Genomic DNA, 23349 nt, shown 5'->3' on the forward strand with positions numbered 1-23349 from the left:
AAACAGTGGAAACAGTGGCTGACTATTTTTTTGGGCTCCAAAATCACTGCAGATAGTGACTGCAGCCATGAAATTAAAAGATGCTTACTCCTTGAAAGGAAAGTTATGACTAACCTAGATAGCATATTAAAAAACAGAGACATTACTTTTTCAACAAAGGTCCATCTAGTCAAGGCTATGGTTTTTCCACTAGTCATGCACGGATGTGAGAATTGGACTATAAAGAAAGCTGAGCACTGAAGAGTTGACGCTTTTGAACTGTGGTGTTGGAAAAGACTCTTGAGAGTCCCTTGGACTGCAAGGAGATCCAACCAGTCCATCCTAAAGGAGATCAGTCCCAGGTGTTCACTGGAAAGACTAGTGTTGAAGCTGAAGCTCCAATACTTTGGCCACCTGATGCAAAGAGCTGACTCATTTGAAAAGACCCTGATGCTGGGAAAGACTGAAGGCAGGAGGACAAGGGGAGGACAGAGGATGAGATGGTTGGATGGCATCACCAACTCAATGGACGTGGGTTTGGGTAGACTCCAGGAGTTGGCGATGGACAGGGAGGCCTGGTGTGCTGTGGTCCATGGGGTCGCAAAGAGTCGGACACGACTGAGCGACTGAACTGAACTGGAGTGACTAAAATTTAGGGAAATCTGCCATGTAACTTAGCAAATGCATTTAAATATTATACTCCTAAGTACCTCACTAGAAGTTCTATAGTTTACTATGTGAGTCAGGGGTTTGAAGTTCCATTGACTTTTACATTAGTATATCAGAAAACATGCCACATGGAAAATACACAGATGGAAACAATGTGTGGGATGGTTCACAAGGCAGAGGGCTTAGGAGCCCCAGAGAGAGAGAGCCCACCTGGCCACCCACAAGCAAGCAGGCACCTTTTACAGCTTTCGGCCCGTGACTCAAGTCACACTCACAGGTATAAAAGTTCAAGTGGAAAAGATAAACCACAAATTGAGCAATAATCAGAGAGTATGGTTGTTCTAACTAGTAAACAGATAAACAACACACGATCTGAACAAAGCAGGAACACCGTCAGGACTCCCCAGAGTCATCTGTAACTGATCTTTCTTCCTTGAGATCTCTGCTGTCCAACACAGCAGTCATGAGCCACGTGTGGCCACTGAACACGTGAAGTGTGGCAAGTCCAAACTAAGATGTGCTACCCATGTAAAACACCCAATTCTGAAGACTCAGTACAAAAACAAGAGTAAAATATGTCAGTAATTTAAAATTTTTGATTACATACTAAAATGATATTTTAGATATGTCAGGTTAAATAAAATATCTTATTAAAGCTGATTGTACCTGTTATGCTTTTCACCTTTTTTAATGTGACCATTAGAAAATTTAAAATCACACACATAGCTTGTATTCTCTATCCAGCACTGGACAGTGCTGATCCTACCCACCTAAGGCTTCACAATTTGGAGGCATGTGAAGATAAGTCAGGGGACATACAGGAGAGATGAATAAATGTGAATGGTTTAGAAACCCCCTAAAGATGCCAACGATAGATGAAATAAACTACTAAGAGATGGTTAAAAGAACAAAAATGACTTGATCTGGAAGAAAAAACATGTGGACATCATGGGACACAGGAAGCCTTGTCAGCCATATTCATCTCCATCTGCCTCCATGTAGGGGCAGGACAGTGAATTTCAGAGCATTCTCTGCTCCTCAGCTGTGCCTCCAACGAGGACGAACCAAAGACTAAGGAATTTTACATGTCAAATAAATAAAATATAGTTCACACTTTAAGATACTGAAGCACAAAGAAGTTGAAGAGTTTACATGGAGCTTCTGACTAAAGCTGATGATAAACTTACTACGTAGGCTTAATAAAGAGACATTTACACACATATATTGCTGAGTATGGCCAATAACTGAAATGCTATTACTTATACAAAAATGCATTATAATAATTCTTCCTCCATGCACCCAGCAGCCCTGGGCTGCTCCAGACTTTCTACATAGGGCTGGCAATCCCTGTAGGACCCACCGTTCACAGACCCCGTGGTCTAGTGCATTTTTCCACTAGACCACATGGTGCTGGGTTCAAATGTTAACAGTGCTGCAGTACAGATAAAAAGGCAGCATTCTCAAATCTTGTGTTCTCTTACTTCTGGAAGGGCTTCAAAGGAAGTAAAGGTTCACACCCAAACATTTTCAAGACGGTAACACTAGTCAATCTCTGACTAGTACTAGTCCCCTTTCCTCCCCCATGTCCCTGGGTCCACAGCTCTCTCTCTCCAGCTTCTCTTAATATTATTTGGCTGACCTGCATCTCTCCATTGAGAATCCTGTAAACTTCTTTGGAATCAATGAAATTTTGGTAGACTTTATGTTGTTCATCTGTAAGACGGCAAAACAAGACCTAGACGGAGAATAAAAAAAATAAAGACAAAAAAACTTAACAGTACAAAATACTAAAATAACAAAATCAACTAATCAAAACAAGCATGATGTATATAATCTTCACAGTGTGTCTCTTATTAAAAATAAAACAAAGCAAAAATACATCTTAGAGCTGAACAATGAACAGGTCCCTCCTTCACAGCCCCTCCATCTCCATCATCTATCCACCTTGTGATCCCCATGCCCCATGGTCCCCACCCCACTTTCTCTGAGTCTCTGAAGCCTGGCTTCCTGCTCCCAAGGAAGTTCAGGACCAGTTTCACAGCCCTTCCTCCATGCCAGCCCCCAAGGGCTCAGACCCTCTCAGCTCGCAAGCCCCTCACCCAGACTTCACTTCAGCAAGTCCAACCAGGCTCCAAAACGTTGCCTGGCACCCCCTTTCCTGAGTTCTAAGCCACACACAAGATTACCAGACTGGTCTCTGACAACAACCCCTACCCTGCCGGCCAACTGCGCCTACGACTCCACGCCGCTGCCTCTGTCTCAACCTCTGATTCATGTTGATGTATGGCAAAAACCATCACAATATTGTAAATTATCCTCCAATTAAATAAAATAATTTTTTTAAATCCAACAAAAACAACAAAAATAGAAACTGAAGCTATCAGGCCTGATCAATCTCAAAAATAATCGATCAATACTTCTTCATCTGCCACATGTGGTTATTTTCCTTTATTTTCAGAACAGGCCCCTTCGTGAGGTCCAGGACAACCCTTCCATCTTTGTACTAGATCCAAAAACCTACTCATCCTCATCAGGTCAGTGCTCCATGCCTTAGATGCTCCAAAATCCAAGGGGAAAAACTCCCTGAAAGAATATGCACAGTGACCACCTCTTCTTGCCTTCTAGTCATTCCTGAGTCCAGAAGGCTCACATGTCACAGGCAGGTGTATACGGTAGACCCACCTGCCCCATAGCACCAGCAACCACACCTGTTAGCCTCACCAATTCTATATGTGAAAAGCAGAAAGAATGATAGGTACATTGTGCTTTAGGAATGTTTTGATAATTCCTGGTTTTACAGACCTGTTCGTTTTTATCTGGCAAAGAAAGGCTCATTTTGACATCTGACTTCATTCTCCGCAGTAAGTATGGATTTATGGTATCTCGTAAGACGCACGCACACTTATAAGCAGTTTTAACCTTTAATAAGAGAAAAGGGGAAACAATTACCCTGTCTAAGGAATGCATTTGCTCTTACCTCACAATTGATTCTGAAGTTTAAATTCTTTTTAAAAAAAGAATGATCGATGGTTGTACAAAACTATTGGAAAATGGTTTGGAAAATTTTAAGTTCCATACATTCCAGGGTGCAATATCTTTCATAAGATGATCAGTAAAAACAAACAACAAAAAAAAAACTCATTAACCAAAAATATACAAAAGAGCAACCAGGTAATTTTGTGCCCTCTTCCCCCTCCATTTAATTACTGTTATATATTTAAACCCTAAAGTAGAGATTTATTTAGTGCTTGACCCCACCCCACCCACCCCCCGCAGGGAAAAAACTGCTTTCAAACAAATCTCAGTTTATAATCTTATATTCTCCAATGGCCACAAAGGGGCTGCTACTTCACAAAACTGAAGATCAAACGCTAACTCTAGGGAAACGCCGCAGCAAGGGAAACAGCAGATAATAAGCAGAGATTACTGCCCACAGGAGATTCGGAGCATAAATTCAAAGAAAGCCCTATGATCCCAGAAATGAAAGGTCACTCCAGCCTAAAATGCAGCATATGGCTCTGTAATGGAGCACGGCCACATGAGATGGGTATTAACTGTCCAGAGAAAAACAAAGACCCACAGCACAGGAAACCACTCCCCCTGCAATTTACTTAAAGGCAAACAAAGAATTCAATAAATTATTGATATTTAAAAAAGTCTAAATAGGCTTAACAACCTACTATATACTAGTTAATGGAACAAGAAAATCTCCAACCAAAGCTTAAACTTAAGTTACTGGCAAAATGAATAAAAAAAAAGAGCTTGACCATAATATATTAATACAGAAAAATTCATGTTAAAAAATTAACATGGTAGAAAAGAAAACACTTCCAAATATCCTAAGAACACCTCACTCATGTCTGTATGTGTGCTAAATCGATTCAGTCATGTCCAACTCTTAGAAACCCTATGGATTGTACCCGCAGGCTCCTCTGTCCATGGAATTCTGCAGGCAAGAATACTGGAGTGGGTTACCATACCCTCCTCCAAAGGATCTTCCCAACCCAGGGATCGAACCTGTTTCTCTTATGTCTCCTGCATTGGTAGGTGAGTTGTTTACCATCTGAGCTACCCAAGAATGGCAACTATGGCATCACCGACTCGATGGACATGAGTTTGAGCAAGCTCCAGGAGTTGGTGATGGAAAGGGAAGCCTGGCACGTTGCAGTCCATGGGGTCACAAAGAGTCGGACACGACTGATCAACTGAACTGAACTGATGGTCTTAAAAAAAAAGAAGCAAATAATAGCAACACCCTTGCTCCCAAGGACTTTACAATCTAAAAAAGGAAAAAAGACAAGTGCACAAATTTCTGAAACAAAGACTTCAAGTAAGAAACAACACTATATTTACATCATCTCAAAGTATTGAAGAATGGAACACTAAGAAACGTCATTTCTGGGATATTCTTGCCAATAATGTGTAACCTGATTCCAATCATGAAGAACGGAAAGACAAACCCAAGGTAAGGCACACTCCACAAAATAACAAGCCTGTAGTCTTCAAAAATGTCAGGTCATGCAGGCAAAAGAAAGCTTAGAGGAACTGTGTCAGATGAAAGGAAACTGAAGAGACATGGGAATCAATGGAACAACTGACACAATGTAAATGACATACAGATTAAATAACAGAATTACATCACTGCTACAGACTGTCTCCTGATGTGGATGTTAGACGGTTATGTAAGACATCTCTGTTCTTAGTAAATACAACTGAAGGATGTAGAGGAAAGGGGTATAGTGTCTGCAACTTACATACATGATTCAGAAAAAAAGAAGAAAAACTTTGTGTGCATGTGTGAGAGGTAGGGGAGAGGGTGGGAAGGAAAGAAAAGCAAATATGGCAAAATGTCAGCAAAATGCTAAAAACCAGGGAATCTGGGTAAAGAGTATACAGGGGTTCTTTTTACAATTATTGTAACTTTCTCTTAAGTTTGAAATTATCCCAAAATAAAAAGTTAGGAAAAAAAACAAAAATCAGGATACCTAAAGGATAACGGGGACTCAATGGAAGAAGAGAGCTCTGATAAAAGTTAACTGAAGATCAAAACTCATTTAATCTCAAAATTTTAAAGGTATTAAATTGGTTTTTGATAGTCCTCCAATTTTAAAGATCTAATATCCTTTTTCTAGTTTTAATATTTCAAAATATGTGACCACCTCTTTTGGTGGCAGGCTTTATTTCTGTTATAACCTGGCAGGTACAAGCCCAGCCTGAGGGCTGTGCAGGGACCTTGCCCCCAAATGTCACAAACTGCCCTCCAGTTGGCCTTTCCTCCCGATGTTTCTGTGTGTGACAATCCCACTCTATCAGTCACCCAGGCCTGAAACCTCAGAGGTAAGCTGCAGCAAGCTTGTCCAGTCTCCCCCCACCCAATTTCCTTTATCAGTTTTCTTATCCACCTCCACATCCTGTTTGTTCTGTCAAAAAAACACCACCCAGGACTCTTGCTCTCCACCTTCTTTTCTCAGGATCACCACCCACAACCAGGTCCAGGCTCTCCTCACCCTCACTCCCAACAACTCCGGCAGGTCCCTCAAAGCCAGCCTCCCTCCTCCCTCCCACAACTACCTGCAGCCTGAGTAACCCTCCGAGCACAGCTGTTCCCAGCCTCCTGCTCAGACACCTTCAGTGGCTTTTCCCTAAGCGTTTCGGCCTCCCTTCAAGACCCCACTGCCAGAATCCCCAGCTTTCCTGCCACTCCCCCACAAGCATCTCCAGTTGAGTCGAGCATGTCTCTTCATTGCCCGTGGCCATACAGAGTAGCTGATGCATATGGCTGCTCTAACCTAGAATGTGCCACTCTTTCCAGCCTGTTTTCCCAGAATCAGGTTAAAGGATATATGTCTTCTGAAATCTTTCCTGGTTTCCCCTTTTCTAAGCTTTTACACTACTTTATAAGATGCACTACTCCAATTTGCACGATTATATGCTGTCTAGAACGAATTCACTCTTGTCTCATAATTCTGACTGCTCTTGAATATTTTACATGATTTTTTAAAAACTCATCTGGAAAGTTATGTGCTTTTGAGCAAAAATAACTTTGTGATTTTTATAAGCTGGGCCATTCACCTTACATTGTGAAAGACTTGGCTACAAAGTATAGTATTTAGTAGGACTGTTTTAAGTATAAAATGCCAGAAGTGTTACCTGGCCAATACATTACCTGTACCGGGGAGGCGTTTGAATAACCCCCCATGGTGATGGGGACTGAGAACTGCTCCATGAACACAGGCAATGTACCCAGCTTTCCAGGGAAGATGAAGTCAAAGAGAGACCACAGTTCTCGGAGGTTATTCTGCATTGGTGAGCCAGACAGGATGATGCGATGAGGCGTGCGAAACTATTACCGTAAAGAAAGGACTTTTCTATTAAATTCACCTTTTAACATATGATCACCAACCCTACCCAAAAACACTCCCATGCAATCCTGTCATTTAACACAACTACATATCATTTTGGTCTCCTCTAAAATGTAGACATTTTATGCAACTTCAATTCTTCAATTACACATAGATAAAAAATATACATACATAGATAATGTATATATATGGAAGAATTTTTCTTATTGTTCAAGTTGAAGACTATGGACTAGAGTTGGATGTGGTTATATTCTAACAACTGATCTGTACAAGACACATTCAGTAATATCAACAATTAGAATCTGAGAAAACATGATTAAGGGTAAGAACAAAAAGTGTTCAGCATTAAGGCAAAACATGTATTTCAAACTCCTTATGCAAAAGCACAAGGAAAGAATCCCTAAGTGTGTTATTAAAAGCAGAGAGTTTATTCTCAATGAAACATTATCCACCTGGAAACCCCCTTGTTATAAGAGGTCACACCTGTTTGCAAGCAAGGGTGATGGCAGCATTTGGATTTCGAATTTTGTGTCCCTCATCCAAGATCACATAGTGCCAGTCATGCCTGCTAATATCATCTTGCATCAGTCGAATGTAGGAGTAAGAAGTGATCAAAATCCCGTGACAATGAGCAATGTCTCGAACTAGTTTCTCCTAAAACAATGACAAAATGGCAAAGCCAGTTTTAAATAAGTTAAATGAACATGACTGTTTTTTCAATTCTTTTTTTTTTAATTAGAGGATAATTGTTTTACATGTTGTGTTGGTTTCTGCCGCACAATGTGAATCAGCCATAATTTTATATATATATACACACACACACATATCCCCTCCTTCTTAAGCCTCCCTCCCCTTCCCATCCCAAGCATGACTCTTAAAATCAACCTTTCAACCATGATACAATATAAGGCACTTTATAAATATATACATAAACATAAACGTAATACATACAACCTAGTTATGTATTATCACACTGGAAATCTACTTTATGTTTCATTAATCTGTAAGTTGTAAATGCTGATAATATTTCACTATTGTGGGGGAAGAGAGTCAAAGAAAACCAGAAAAAGATGTAACATGTAAATTGCCCAAATTTTATTTTTTAAAAATACCCTTTGTGTTAATCCGTATTAAACGTCCTTCCACTTTAAACTGGGCTTCCCTGGTGGCTCAGACAATAAAGAGTCTGCCCACAGTGCGGGAGACCTGGGTTCAATCCCTGGGTTGGGAAGATCTCCTGGAAAAGGAAATGGCAAACCACTCCAGTATTCTTGCCTGGATAATCCCATGGATGGAGGGGTCTGGCAGGCTACCATCCATGGGGTCACAAAGAGTCGGACATGACTGAGCAACTTCACTTTCACTTTTCACTTTCATATTAAACTTAAAACAAGGTAGATGAAAAATGATTTATTATTTTAAAACAAAAGCAAGAAAAGGAAGGAAAAGTCAAGGCGACAAGAAGGACAAATCCAGGGGCTCTAATGATGTGTAACATGAATTCAAGGAGGACAGAGTACAAGGGATTAAAAGAAGTGATTTTTTAAAATGATACCAAAAAATTCTGAGAAGAGCCTGGAGTCCACGGAGCAAGACACTCCTGAGTGCCAGGCGGACACAATGAAAAAGCCATACACCTAGACATATACCAACTAGATATCTGAATTCCAAAAATAAAGACAAGAGAAATGCTGTAGCTTCTAATTAAAACAAAACAGATTTTTTTAAAAAGATTCCCTTCAGAAGAAAAGGACTCTACCTGTGTTGACTATCTTTTCTGCAACACTAAAAATGTCAGAGAGCAAAGGGAAAATCTTTCCATAATTCTAAGAAGAAAGCAAAGACTCTGGAATTCTGCACTGATCCAAATTAGCAGTCATGCTTGCCAGAAAAAAATAAATTCTACCTTTAGACAGGCAAGGACAAAAAATAAACTAGCAGGAGATGGCCTAGCAATGGCATGCCACATCCAGCGGGTGCAGGGGTGCTGTTACTATAAGAACGTAGTCCCTTTGCCTGGTGGGAGCAGGGGGCTGAGGACTCCACACTCTGCACTGGAGCAGACAGCAGAGCGCCCCACCCGAGGCTCAGCACGGACGGGGGGCTCACAGCACCTCTGAGAAAGGACAGGGTCCTTACTAACCCCAACTTACAGATGACAGAACTGTGGCTTAGAGAGAGTAAATAACATTATCAGGTCACAGAGCTGGGAAGTGGTGGAGCAGGATTTGAGTGTAAAAAAGAAGCCAACTCCACAGCTAGTATTAACTAAGTATTAGGCAACACTGCCTCTTACTTAACTACGAAAGAAAATATTTTTAAGGGAAGATTACATGTAATATACTTACCAATCTTAAATTATTACAACAGTAATTAAACATTAAAATATTGTTTTAAATACTAATGAAACTGTTAAGAAAGAATATAATATATATATATATATATATATATATATATATAAAGAATCTATTTTTGCATTACTGCAAGTCCAAGTTAACAACCAAGAGTGAGAACAGGAGAAAAATAAGAGTGTACTTAAAAAAAAATCCCTTATCCAAGGCTAGAATGGGGTGTACATAGGTAATGAATACTGTTTAATTCTTTACCATGACAGAAAACAGGCTAAAGTACATTTGCAAAAGATGTAAGCCCATTTACTGATAATAGCTGGTGCTGCTGTTCAGTCACTAAGTCATGTCCAACTCTTTGTGACCCCATGGACTGCAGTCCATCAGGATCCTCCATCCACAGGATTTCCCAAGCAAGAGTACTGGAGTGGCTTGCCATTCCTTTTCCAGGAAATCTTCCCAACCCAGGGATAGAACTGGGGTCTCCTACATGACACACAGATTCTTTAACACTGGGAAGTCCTAATAATGGTAGTTTAGTCGTGTGTCTTTGGCATAAATATCTGAAAAGAAACAGATTGTAGGACTATCAAACCACTGTCAGGGAAAGAAAGGAACAGGAAATAGACAGGTGGTTTCAGACCTAACTGCAGAAGGAAATGGCAACCCACTCCAGTACTCTTGCCTGGAAAAATCCTATGGACAGAGGAGCCTGGTGGGCTACAGTCCATGGGGTCGCAAAGAGTCAGACATGACTGAGCAACTAAACTTAAAAAACTAAACTTCAGACCTAACATATATTTTGGGGTTGCTATGTGACAGTGGGCTGACAGCAGTGACATTTTCACTAGGAGAGTGTGGCCAAAACCTAGACTGGCACTGAGAATTAAGTACATGGGAACCATCAAAGATATACCAAGGAAATGCAAACAAAAACCTGTGGGACACGGCCCCGCTTCTTAGAATTCAACATTAGAAGGGAGAGGAAGCCTAAAGGCAACTGAAAGTTTAAAAGTCAGGATCCAAAGGATCTGAGGCTTGCCATCAGTGAGCTCCTTCTGACAACTCTCAGCAGAGCCTCAGCCCACATAAAGGGCCTTGTTCCTCACACCCCACTGAGGCTGAAATCAAACCAAGCAGCCACAGCAAGGGGTGGAAAAGGGACAGTGAGACAGGAAGATAAAACCAAGAACTAGTGAAGCTTAAGGACAAAACTTTGTAGAACTGATAAAGAAAAAATGTAAACAGCTCTTCGAAAAGACCCCAAAAGAGAGAGACCTCGGTAAAGTCAGCCTGAAGAAAAGACTAACATGGCAACATGAGAAATGTTAAGAGTCACCACAGAGGCAGTGAACACAAAATATCAGCCAATGCAGTGTGCAACTTAATGCCATCTGAAACCTGACAGAGGACGCTTACTAAAAATAAATAAATTACCAAAATGGACCCAAGAAAAATGAGACAAACCAATCAGACCCGTTCTTAAGGACTTGAAAACAATGTTAAACTTTTCCCACCAGAAGTCTACTAGACCCAAGGGTTTTATGAGTGAAGTAGGTATCAATTCTGCGATTTAAATGGCTCCAAAATACAGAACAAGAAGACTAGCAAAACCCTGTTTTCAAACCTGACAGAAGCAATATACTCACATGTACCCCTCAGTAGAGATCCATTGCTTTATAAATAAAAATTTAGCACTATATTAAGTGAATAAGGCATCACAGGAGTAGAATCACTAAATATTAGGAAAACTAACACAATCATTCATATAATCATAATCATATAAATTTTATAAACTCAACGTCTTCAAAAATATTATCTTAATAAACAAGAATTAGAATATTTTAATTCAATAGAATATAAAGGGTGTAACACTGACCAAGAAAATTTTGAATGAGGAAAAGAGAGAGAAACTGTCTTACATCACACACACCTCAGGGCTCACCTGAACCTTCAGAGGTAAGAGCTGTGATACCTGGCGCCGGTAAAGGTTCGTCAAGTGAGAGCTATATCATTAACACGACACCGCTGCACCTTCTCCCTATTCACGAGCTTCAGCGCCTGCACAAAACTGCACAGAGGGAGCCATTTCCTGACTACTTTTTTTGGTACCTTATGATGAATGCACTGCCTCGACTCCACCCACTTCTCCCTGACCACAATGCTATCCATGGCCTCGGGTCCCACCACGGCAGTCAGTGTCCAGCGAAGACACGCAAGCTGTCCAGAGATACACTGCTCCACCTTGCACTCATCCCACCAGTGCTGAGATTTTCAGAAGCCAGAGGTGATTGTAACAGCTCCTCTGCACCTTAATTTTCCACTGGAATTCTGAGCAGGCAGCCATCGCAACTCTATCCCCATCTCCCCCTCCTCCCGGGAGAGCAGTGGCTGCTAGAAATCATGGAGCAGGCGGGGTGAGGGACAACAGCGAATGGACACATGGCCACGTCCTGCACCCTGAGTTCCAGGCGTGGGGCTGTGTGCACAGAGAGAAATGGGAAACAACAACTGTTTGGGGCCTGAAATACAGAAGTGAAATTACCACTCACTTTTGTAAAGTGTCCACTGCATCACAGCCAAACCCTGCCCATGTGGGTCCACTTGTTCATGACCTTGGAACTCCTAGCTGCTGAATTCACCAACTCACCACCTTCATTCCACTACACTCCAAGCAACACCACCCTGAACTGGATTCTGGACACCCCTCTACCACACTTAAACAAATGGGATGCCAAACCTCCCAGTTACGCACCACCAGAGTGATGCTTAGCTTCATGGGCATGTCTAAGAACTGAAGTTTATTTGGAAAATTCTGAGATTTAAGCTATAGCTATGGAAATACAAATTTTCTACCATATTCAGAAAGATGTATGATGATGAGTAAGAATCAAAGATGCTTTTATAAAAAGAGTAAGAAATTTGCTGAACGTCTGCATTGAAAATATAACCTCCACTTACCAGCCACTGGGTAAAAGCACATCTAAGACTATTTGTTTTCACCTGATTCCATCTTAGAATTCTGTAGCTGCCTAGACCAGAGTTTCAATAACGGTGAATTGTTGAATATTATGGAGGTCTCTATCCAAACACTTAAGACAAATCATCTCGGGCGGTTTCCAAATTAAAAGCTTGTAAAATATGTAACCTCTCCGAGTTTTTGCAATTAATAGGGTACATCTGCAATTAGCCTGACTTACTGAATGCAGTGCTGTTGTCATTAAAAGATGTCTGTGAAAGTGCTGCTGTTATTATGGGGGCTCAAGAGACCAATCCCTCCTAGAGGGCAAACAGTGGACTGGTGGAAAACAACAGCCATAAATCACACTGTCAGGCAGCGGGGAGCGCCGAGAGGAGCACAGGCACATGAAGGCCATTCACAGGAAACACAGCCCGGCAGCTTCCCAGGCAGAATTTACTGCACCTGTAATTAATTAAAATTTCCTTCAAGCTAAATCTTTAATAAACAAGGATTTGTGCTGACAATGAAGAAAAAAAGGGCCCCGGCAACATAATTTTACAATATCCCTTACAGAACAAGCGTAGCATCTATCATGTCTTGTATCAGGTGTATATGCCGTCTTGAAAGTTAATAGGAGCTAACATCACTCTGTGTTATAATTTGTGTACTTGGAGTGGATCTGAAATAGTTAGGATGCTTGAGGGACCATGTGGTCCTTTTCTACTTTTGTTATGTTTTTTCTTGACTCCCAGCTTTTTAAAAAGCCAAGTCTTTTCATGCTAGCGTTTCAGAAAACGGGCCTTTTTAAAGAACATGTGATGGCAGTCGTGCCAGATGGCTGCATCCTGGTGTGGTCTGTTCTCTGGTCACACCCTGCCTTTCCCAAAAAAGAATTTTAACATTCTATTTCACTGTATCCATTTGGAGCCAATGTACCTAGACACAAGGTGGAAAAGGTCTACATGGGAAGGATTGTGAATATTTTTTATAAAGCGAGTGTGAAGTTTCTATCTCAAGTATAATTACATTGAATCAATCAGAAACATCAAATGTCTTTTCTCAAGTACTGAGATGAAGAGGCCTACCATATTCTTTGTTTTCAATAGTAGGAATTACCTGAGTAAACATTATATGCTGGGGAGCTAAGTTTATTGTGCACCCATATGAACCCAACAAATTCTCAAAAAATTACTAAAAAAAAAAAAATACCCATTTTCAAGAGTTCAAACAAGGCTCAGAGAAGCTGAGCAACTTGCCCCAGGTCACAAAGCTATAAAATGGCAGATCCAAGATTCAAGCCCTGGCCTGGTCATTATAAAATCTATGCCTTTAAACCTTTATGTCACTACTCCATTTCCTAATCCTATGGCTCTAAATATCATGAATGGATCAAAATGATGAATCTCTTTGAATTATTAATATCAAAACTATTCCACAGTATTACCATGGCCTACAAAGCAGAGAAAGGTGAGAGAGCTTTAAAGTGACAACTTTTCAGAATATAAGCAAGACATTTCTCACTAGACAACTTCCAACAAATTGAAAAAAGGGTCCTTAATAATTAAACAAACTTTACAACATAGTGCTAAAGATGCCACTACCTGCTGTGAGTTATGAGATAAGTATTATAAAACTGTCTTCTTTTATTATCTTTTCATGTATTTTCTTTCCCCAAGAAAATGGTTAGTTTTCCAAGGCCAGTTAGAAACATCATATCCATTTTTGGCAACCCAAGTAACATCACATACCTACGATATTGTATTTACAGTTATTCAACAAATAAAGATTAATCAACTTATGTATCAAGTTTCTCTCCATTAGAAAAAGGGATCATAAAACATAATGAGAAAAGGAAAATCCTAGATTCCTAGTAAATGAGATTTCAACTGACCATTAAAGGAGATTCAGAGCCTGAAAATGTTCTTATCTGATTTGATCATTTGAAAATATTGGCCACATATTTTTTTGCATGGTTGCTGAGTATGCATTTCATAACTCAAAATTATGCTGTCAACCAAAGAGAATATTAACAAAGATAATATAGGATCACATAATGAGAGAGGTGGGAAGCTAAAAGGCAATTTAGGGAAGAAAAATGATAAATAAGTTCCATTAGAAATTGTTTGATCATTTGATATGTATTCTCTAAATGAAAAACTTTAAAAATTTTCAAAGTTTAATATCTGCCAGTTACAACAAATCTTTAGAAAAATAAGAATAATCTACTGAATATGAATAATAATTCTGGCATTATTACACTGTTAAGCTTCCCAAAGAGAAATTCTCTTCCCTTCCCTATTTTCTCCAGCACTGAATGTCCCTATCCCAGAGTGCTGCCATTTTATTTAGACAGGACAGCCATGCTTCCCCATGGAAAAGATAAATTTCAGCCTACAGGATGGAAAGGAAGTTAGACAGCAAATGTTGGCTTAGAGGACAGAACAGCACTTGCAGGATATTTGAAGTGTGATTAAGAAAAGTAAACTCTGTTGCAATTTAACATACACCTGTAAGCCAACAAGTGTGCATGGGTGGTAACAAGCATCTGTACACACAAAACAAATACAAAAGGAAGAAGCAGAGGGATCAGATGCTACTCAGTGTTTTAATCCAGAAGCCAGAGTTCTGATCTCAGAAATGTTCAGAAATAGGAATTTTGTTTCCAGAAATGAAAACAAGGCCTGTGCAGAGGAATTAACACATTTTCAATATGCTATCATCACAAGTAATAAGCTGATACTAATATTAATAATAAACAGTGTTTCTAAGTAGATAGTATGGTTTGAAAGATACAGAAGACCACCTTTTCAATCTTTTGCATAACAGCTTACATCTTTAGAGATATGAGATACTTTATAACAGAAAAGGAACTGTACAAAGAGTTAAGGGTCAGGGTAAAAACATAAGCCTTCTTACTTTTCCTCAAAACTTAAGTAAGAAACTTTCAAATTAAAGTCCTCAGTAAACCATTACGTACTAGAAAAACTATGAACAATTATATGTATGCACATATCTGTGCATAACCAGACATCTCAGAAGATGCAGATCACTGTTGAAAAAAAAAAGTGAATAATCTGTTCTTTAAGGTTTTGTTTGCCCTCCAAGCAAGTTAAGGAAGCAAGACTCGTCAACAGAGGCACTGACCAACGTCAATTCTATTTCCATTCATTAGTCAATGTATTTCGTTTGCGTGAAGGCTGCTTTTCAGGCTAACAGAGGAAATACAAGCAGGCCATGATATGGTGAAGGTGTAACAGAAAAGGCACAGAAGAACATAAAAGGATAAAGAGGAACCTGTGAAAAATGTGCTTTTTAAAGATATGCCATCAACTAATGAATTCTAGTACAGGATTCTGCAATACAAAGCATTAAGAAATGTCAAAAGACAAAGAAGTGAAAAAAGGAATCAAAAATATTTTACAAGGGTGATAACAAGATAGTTACAATTTAGCTTGACTAGAAAAATGATTGAAACTTATTTTCATAAAATAAAAAAAACACTGCTAAAAAAACACTTTTTAAAAACTGCAGCGTTTACCTCACTTCATTAATTATTTCAACTCACTTGTTTTCCATTTATCGTTTAAAATTCAGGGCAAAGTCAGCTGGTTTCAACAACAGCTAGTAAAAGCAAGATTCCACCTCACCAAACCTGAGCTACCAAATTATAGATACTCCTGTTTCACTTCTATCAAAAGTTCTGCTTACTCATGATCATGAACAAATGGGAATTTGGAGGAAAGGGGGTCTTGGCAGAATTACAAAGACATTAGAGCTTAGTGGCTCACATGTACTTAACTCAGCAAGGCAAACATTCACCAGCCCTCTCAGCTGGCACTGCTTTCATTAGGGCATGAAGACCTCACTCAAGAGCTATGAAAATCAGCAGAGAAGAACTCATAACAAACTGCCACTGCTCATCTACAGAGTAATGTACTCTACTGCAAACCCCAGTGAAAATGTGTAATTATCATCTATTCAGCTATAGGGGCACTTGGGATGCAAAAATGATGAAGACATAGTCTCCACTCTGCAGAACTTACAGTCTAGATGATAGACAGAAATAAGAATTAAAAAAGCATAATACAAGCTATCTACGCTACCCATAGAAGAACAGATGATAAACTTCCTTTTTGATGATGTGGCTAAAACAACAAGTAAATGAAGAAATGCCACCTTCAAAGAACAGTGATTATACTTAAATGGCAATCAAGGATTCAGACAACAAAAAGCAACTTAATTAACTAAAAGGCAATAATACAAATAACGAAAATCTCAAAATGGCAGGCTGTTCTTTTGCTCATTAAAAACACATTTTAAACGCATGTTAACAAATGCCTTTACTGATTAAAATACTAATTACATTTTGTACCTACTTTCCTAAAACTGTTTAAAGCCAGTAATGCCTCAAATCCAGCCAGTTAACTATTGCATAAGGCCCTTGATTTCTGGTCCCACTCAGGGTATCAGGCTTGTGTTTCACTGGACAAGAACATGTCTTATCATCACCATGGGCTGTTAGAATGATAAAGCCTACATTCATAACTGTTCTGAAAATACAGAGTTCTAAATTGAATCGAACATTAAATGCATGAAAGAAATATCAGAACATACATCTGAGAGATAAATGGATCAAAGCAAAAACAATCATGTAAAATGGAAGGTTTTAAAACAAAAACAAGCAAAAAGGTATTGAAGTATTGTAATGTTACCTTTTTGTGGGTAAAGGACCCCGTTTCGTGCAGAATTGCCACTCTGAATGGAGGCCACCACGCGTGAAATTCCTTCACCCACTGATGCATCACCGTTGTTGGACAGACAATTATGGTCGGACCCAACCCCTCGAACCTGCACCCAAAATGTCCAAGAGGAAAAGACAACCATGAATGATAGTATACGGATGATTAACTGCCAAAACATGAAAAAAGAAACAAACAAAACTTTACAGCTCGAAAAAGAAAATCCTACTGAGGATAAATCCACCTAGTGAAATCCCTACAACCCATTCATCAATGAGTGGATGCATGTATTAACAGGAACCACCAGCTAATATGTTAAAAATATCATCTACAGTAAAGTAAATCAAACAAAAACTACCTAACAAGGAAATTTTTCTCTCTTCTTCTATTTCAGATTAGTGAAGGCATATATGGTATATATCAACCTAGGTGAACATAAGAACATATTCAATCAGTTTGAAGCTTTATAGTTTTCATCCACAGGATTTCACTGAGTCTCACAGCCCTGGGAGGCCAGCAGGATAAGAATCCTGCAGTGTCCAGGCTGCTGAAGGTTGGTGTGCCCAAGGTGCCACGGTTACCAGGAGATGGAGTAACACCTCAAGTCAGTCTTCTGAAAGCTGCAGCCTACTTTTGCACTACATCACTTCTCCATGTGATACAAAACCAGTGGGTGAGCACCAGTGACCATTTCTCCCAGAAAGCCCCAGTCAACGGAGTTCAAGCGTCACAGTTTTCGTGGAAAGCAGCTGAGCGTTACATAGCAAGAGCCTTAACAACAGCCGCGTGTTGACCAAACAATCCCAAGACAAACATTCGTGTACCAAGATACACACTGTAGCATTCTCTGTACTGCAGAAAAAGTGGGCGCTACCTGAACATCTGTAAATAAGAGACAGGCTAAATAAACCATCCTATTTCTTTACTACTGCACAGGCAAGTAGCTAGGAGCACTGCCTAGGTCTGAACCCCAGCTCTGCACACACTAATGGAACTTCAGTTTCTCATCTTAAAATGGGAACAACAGCCAGTTATATGAAGTTTAAATCAATAACTATAAAGTGCTTAGAACAGTATATAGTAAATACTATTAGGATTTGTTAAGACAGAATATATCATATAACCATTAAAATCGTCTTTGAAGAATATGTAACACCTGGGAAATGTTTCGAGGTCTTTCTAAAAACCACATAATGTATGGAATCATTCCAATTCATTTACACACAGGGAGCCAGAAAACTGGTCATGGCCACTGTGTCAACATCCATCTCTCCCCCTTTTCCTTCCGGACAGAACAACTGTGTGCAGGTGTCCCCTCTTCCTTCCCAGACATGTACTTGATGGGACTCTGACCACTGTCTGGTTACGGCAAAGAGGGAAGGCGCCGGAAACAGTTCATCTGCGGCCTGTTAGCACACAGCATTCCCCTAGAGATGCTCACCAGTCCACTGAGGGGCCTGGGAAGACTGGCTGGCTCATGGTAAGGAAGCACTTATGCTCTAGGTCAGGAATAGTGTCATCTCTCGGTCTCTCCTGCTGCATGTGAACAAGGAAAGAAGAGCCCAGCAGCCACTGGCGGTTGAGTTACTGTGCAGAGAGATCTTATGACCACAAAAAGAATTGGCCTCAGGAAAACCTGGGCCCCCGAGGAGACCACTGGGCTGCTTCTGATCACGCTGTGTCTACAATCTACCTCCTTGGTAGGTTCCTAGATGTATCACATGTTATGTAAACATTTAACCCAAACGGAAGTCAGGATTTTTTTTACTGGCAGTCAAAATATCCTGATCCATACGACACCACAGACACCTGCCTGAACCAGTACCCTTCTGCCCGCTTTCCTACATGTCCACATGGAACCATGTCTGAGCCCAGAGCCCCACCACATCAACGCTTCTACTACTCCACCTTCAGTCCTGCTGAGAGACGGGTGTCAGTCGGCGCAGAACATGAAACCCGCCAAAGTCAAACTGGCTATGGGAATCTCTTCAACACCAGACTCACACTCAGCCACCAGAGGCAACCAGGAGCCGAGACTGACAGAGGACACTGGAGCCTACATCGCCTACCTCTTACTCTGCAGCAGTCACTGGCGATTTTTAAACTGTCATGCTCTGTCCCCTGCCTATTTATGCCCACAAGGATGCTGACTATCTGAAGCTATCCACTGCACACACTTTCCCCATGCTACCATCTCACTAACCCTCAGTTTCAATCACTCTGTTCACACTGGTAATGTGAATCTAGGTCTCCAGCTCCAGTCTCTTTTCTGAGCTCCAAAGTACCATTTGCCTGGATGTCCACTGGCTGTCCACTCAGATGTCCCCACAGTACCACACGTCATCCTCCCCCAAACTGTCCCCCCTCCGAGGTTTCCTAATCCAATGGAAAGAACTGTCACCCATTCTCCAGGAACCCTCAGTGGAAACCCAGGCCTCTGCCCACTCCTATTCTTCACCGCATCCAACCGATACAGAGTTCATATCACATACACTTCCTCTCTGGATCACTCTGTCTCTCCACTGTTAACACTCCCCTTCTGGCCACTATCATCTCTTACCCAGGATACTGCACTTTCTAGCACCACCTTTTTAAGAAAGCACAATCAGAATGCCTCATCCCTTTGCTTAAGAGCCTGTTCATGTTTCTCCCTTACTCTTGAGACAGTCCAAACACCTCACCCTGCTGTATGAGACCACGAGGATCTGACCTCGGGCCACCTCTTCAGCATCACCTCTCTCCAGACCCCTCATCCTGACCGGCCCCTCACAGTTCAGCACCCCTCCCTGCCAGCACTCTTTTCTTACCAAGTGTAGACTCCTCTGACCTCTCAGCCTTCACCTTGTCCCTTCTTTCCCTCTTATTCCAACCACCCTCAACCTGCCCTTCAGCCCTCAACTTCCTCCCTTCCTGTCCCTTTCTCTCCAGGTAGGTTAAGGACCCTTCCTTGGTGCATCTACACTAGTTAGGACTCCACATTAACCCTGCCATAATATATATCACCCTTTGTGTGTGTGTGTGTGTGTGTCTGTGTGTCTGTGTGTGTGCGCACATGCATGTGTGTGCAGGACATCCTTTCTAAGCTCCTTCACAGTACAGGGGTAGCTTCTTCTTTAAATGATCTCAATGTCTAGATCACAGAAGGCAATGAAAGAATATTGACTTTTTTAATGAAAACTTCTTTTAAAAGGTTGAAAGAAAATTATATTGAAACATTAAAAGATTATTTTTGAGTTGGAGATCATGGTTGACATTTTTTTTTTTTGCTACAGTTCAATAAATGATTCTCAAACTTAAAATTTTTTTTTGTAAACTAAACCACACAGCACTGGAAATAGTAAAAATTATCTGCACAACTGAAAAATACTCTGTAATTCTGTAGAAAAACAAGCTACAACCTAAATAAGGCTGACCCTTTTACTCCAATGTAACAAAATACCGCCACCCATTTCTAAATCCTCCCAACCTTCAGCTAGTTGCCCCTGCCCCTCTGCTCCAGAGAATGGGCTCAGATCACAAGAAGCCAGGAGCTAACAGCTCCTGAAGAATTCCCAGCAATGTCTCAGCATCCCCCCAAGGGCAGGTCCCCTCAAACTCCTTGGGAAGAGTACAGCTCAGCCCTGGCCCCTTCTGTGACAATACTCCCTAAAAGGATTAAACACAGCAACTTCTTATATTCTCCAAGAGCAATTAGAGAGCTATCAATATGCACATACTGTCTAAAATATTTAAAAACAAACTCACTTTCAAATAAGCATAAATACATACATATGTTTTTTGCAGGTCATACAGCATTTTGAGGTCATATAAAAGGTCATACTCCTTTTATAACATGGTCGCTGTCAACTGCTACAATATTATTTAAGGCCAACATTTTACTCTGGCTTAACATCTGTCTAGCATTATTATGCCCTTCAATTTCTACCATTCTCTTAGGAAACTATGGAGGTTTTCACACAGAGTGGGAATCCAGGAGCAGACCTAGACTGCTCCGGAACCACAGAAGGGGCAATCACATCCATTAACAGTCACATCAACTGTACCACCCTTCTCCAATCCTCAATACCAGTGAGATGATCTTAAGAAAGGGCTAAATGTACTAGAGCAATTAAGTACCAATTACCAAACTGGCTACAGTTTCTTTCATCTTTGATTATCATTGATTTCCTAATAAGTTTACAAGACAATACCTCCGTGGTCAAATATTTCAACCTGCAGGATAGAAATCTGCCACTGATAGCCTTGAACTTATCAGGTATTACAAAGTAAAAATATTTACCTTTGAAAGTTTACTAACTTTTTCAGGCCATTTATTTGTAATTAGGAATTTCCTAAGTGATATCCAAGACTTCACAGTATTAACTGAAGTTTGAAAGGTTAACCATTTATTTCTTCTCCATCATAAAGTTCAGGGGCCTCTCATTATAATATGAATGGCAAAGAGAAAAGTATGTAGTGTATACATTAGGAACTGGGAAAACAACCAGTATAGATTTTTATTAACCACATGTAAGTATGCTTTTCCTTCTTTTTAAAAGACATTACATATAAAACACATTTAAGAAACAAAAATAAAAAACTTCTTTTTACCATTAAGTTCCTTCTTGGTACCCCAGAGACATCCATGGTTTCAGGATCATTGACCTTAAAATTACAATACTAAGACCATTCAAATAAAAGCCCCGAAATCTACAGCTTGCAAGAGTTCAGAGGAAATTTACACAGCCCATGAAGCAATGCTGGCTCATGCAGAACTTGGTTTGACTATACACCCAACTATTTCTCTTTAGGACATAAACCTAGAGGAAGACTCCAAGTTCACCTAATTTCAGAGAAGGACATGCTATAAAATTGTGAGAAAAATGTTACAGTTTGCCCTGGTACAGGCACAGAGAAGAGACCAAGCTCCTCTGAACACCTCTATTCACAGAGACCAGTCGTTTGGCTGATATATAACTGCATTCTGGGAAGCCACTTCTACCAATACTATCTTAACAAAGATGATCTGGGCTATAATCCAACATGCCACACTATTTCATTATGGAAAAAAGGAGATGCACATTGATAGTTAATTGATTACAGCTGCTGCTCATTATTAGCCCACAGTTCACTCCTAGTTGGATTGTCACCACTCAAGAGAACATGTTTTAATTTTTCGATCAAAACTACACTGCAGGGATGATTTTAGGTTTCCCAGGCCCAGCGTATTAGACCCCACACAAGTTTCATGATAATAGGAAAAGAAGGGAAGAAAAGAGATGGGAAATAAGAAAATCCCAGAAATCATTTAAGGAAAGAAAGATAGTCTTAGAAACTATCTAGGGCAGCTTGGGGCATTCTAGTTATCAAAACCAAACCAAAACAAACGAGAAATGCAGAGGCAAGCCAACCAAACAGCTTGTTTAGAACAGAGAAAGCACTTTACAAATGGTAAATTAATGATATACCTAGGTAAGAAAACACTAAATGCCCATTTTCAACTTTGACTTTTCCATTGGGATGGAATGTTTTCACATGAAATGTAGTAGAATTTCAGTATTGGAAGAAAAAAACTCTGCTTCAACACTTTATTGTAGTAACAACAAAACATTTAATATTTAAAAATCTCCCAATATATTTTTCCCTTCCTACAACTGTGTAAGTATTTCTAAAATATCCTAAAACTTTAAGTACTGCTCATGGGATGTGCTGATCTGCTAAATTAATGAGAAGAGTAAGGAATAAAAACAAAGCAAAAAACTCTGAAGATTAAAATAAAAAGTTCTTTACTTAACACGTTATGGTTTGTATTTGACCCACTCCAATAATCTTGCCTGGAGAATCCCATGGACAGAGGAGCCTAGCGGGCTACAGTCCATAGGATCACAAAGAATTGGACACGACTGAAGTAACTTAATCCACAACACACACAACATTCCACTAAACATTTCTCTGTTGATGAACCAGAGTGTAAACAGTCACTTTTCTGCTGTGGCTGACTTCAGGCACACTAACACTCTTTTAAAGGGGTCGTCAAATCACATCCTGTGACTGCCTGGGGTTTCTACGACGTAAGTGTCTGGTAAATATCTTGCTGTTACTCATTAGGTAAAGCCTGTTAGAATCCAAGGAGCTGCTGGATTATCTGGGTTTAAAATTAAATATTCCACATAATTAATCTAGCACTAATTGATTTACATAATTCATCTACCATTACTGATTTACATAAAAAGTCAACTTATAGCTTAAATATGGAAATGCTCATTGAATTTCAAGATAAACTATTTCAGTCCTACCACAAAGAACAAGCA

General features: G+C 40.1%; 1 protein-coding gene across 2 annotated transcripts in view; it reads right to left on the bottom strand.

Moving 5' to 3' along the window:
* ERCC6 (ERCC excision repair 6, chromatin remodeling factor) overlaps positions 1-23349 on the bottom strand; it is a 72373-nt gene that overhangs the window by 13191 nt on the left and 35833 nt on the right. For both annotated transcript variants that reach the window (XM_043925712.1, XM_043925713.1), the window contains exons 8-12: positions 17033-17168; positions 7494-7664; positions 6815-6991; positions 3451-3567; positions 2288-2383 (exon numbers count right to left, since the gene is read on the bottom strand). In XM_043925712.1, the coding sequence (XP_043781647.1) occupies positions 2288-2383; positions 3451-3567; positions 6815-6991; positions 7494-7664; positions 17033-17168 (697 nt within the window). The remainder of the gene's footprint in view (positions 1-2287; positions 2384-3450; positions 3568-6814; positions 6992-7493; positions 7665-17032; positions 17169-23349) is intronic.

This window comes from Cervus elaphus, chromosome 15 (assembly GCF_910594005.1).
Source record: "Cervus elaphus chromosome 15, mCerEla1.1, whole genome shotgun sequence".
Taxonomy (NCBI): domain Eukaryota; kingdom Metazoa; phylum Chordata; class Mammalia; order Artiodactyla; family Cervidae; genus Cervus; species Cervus elaphus.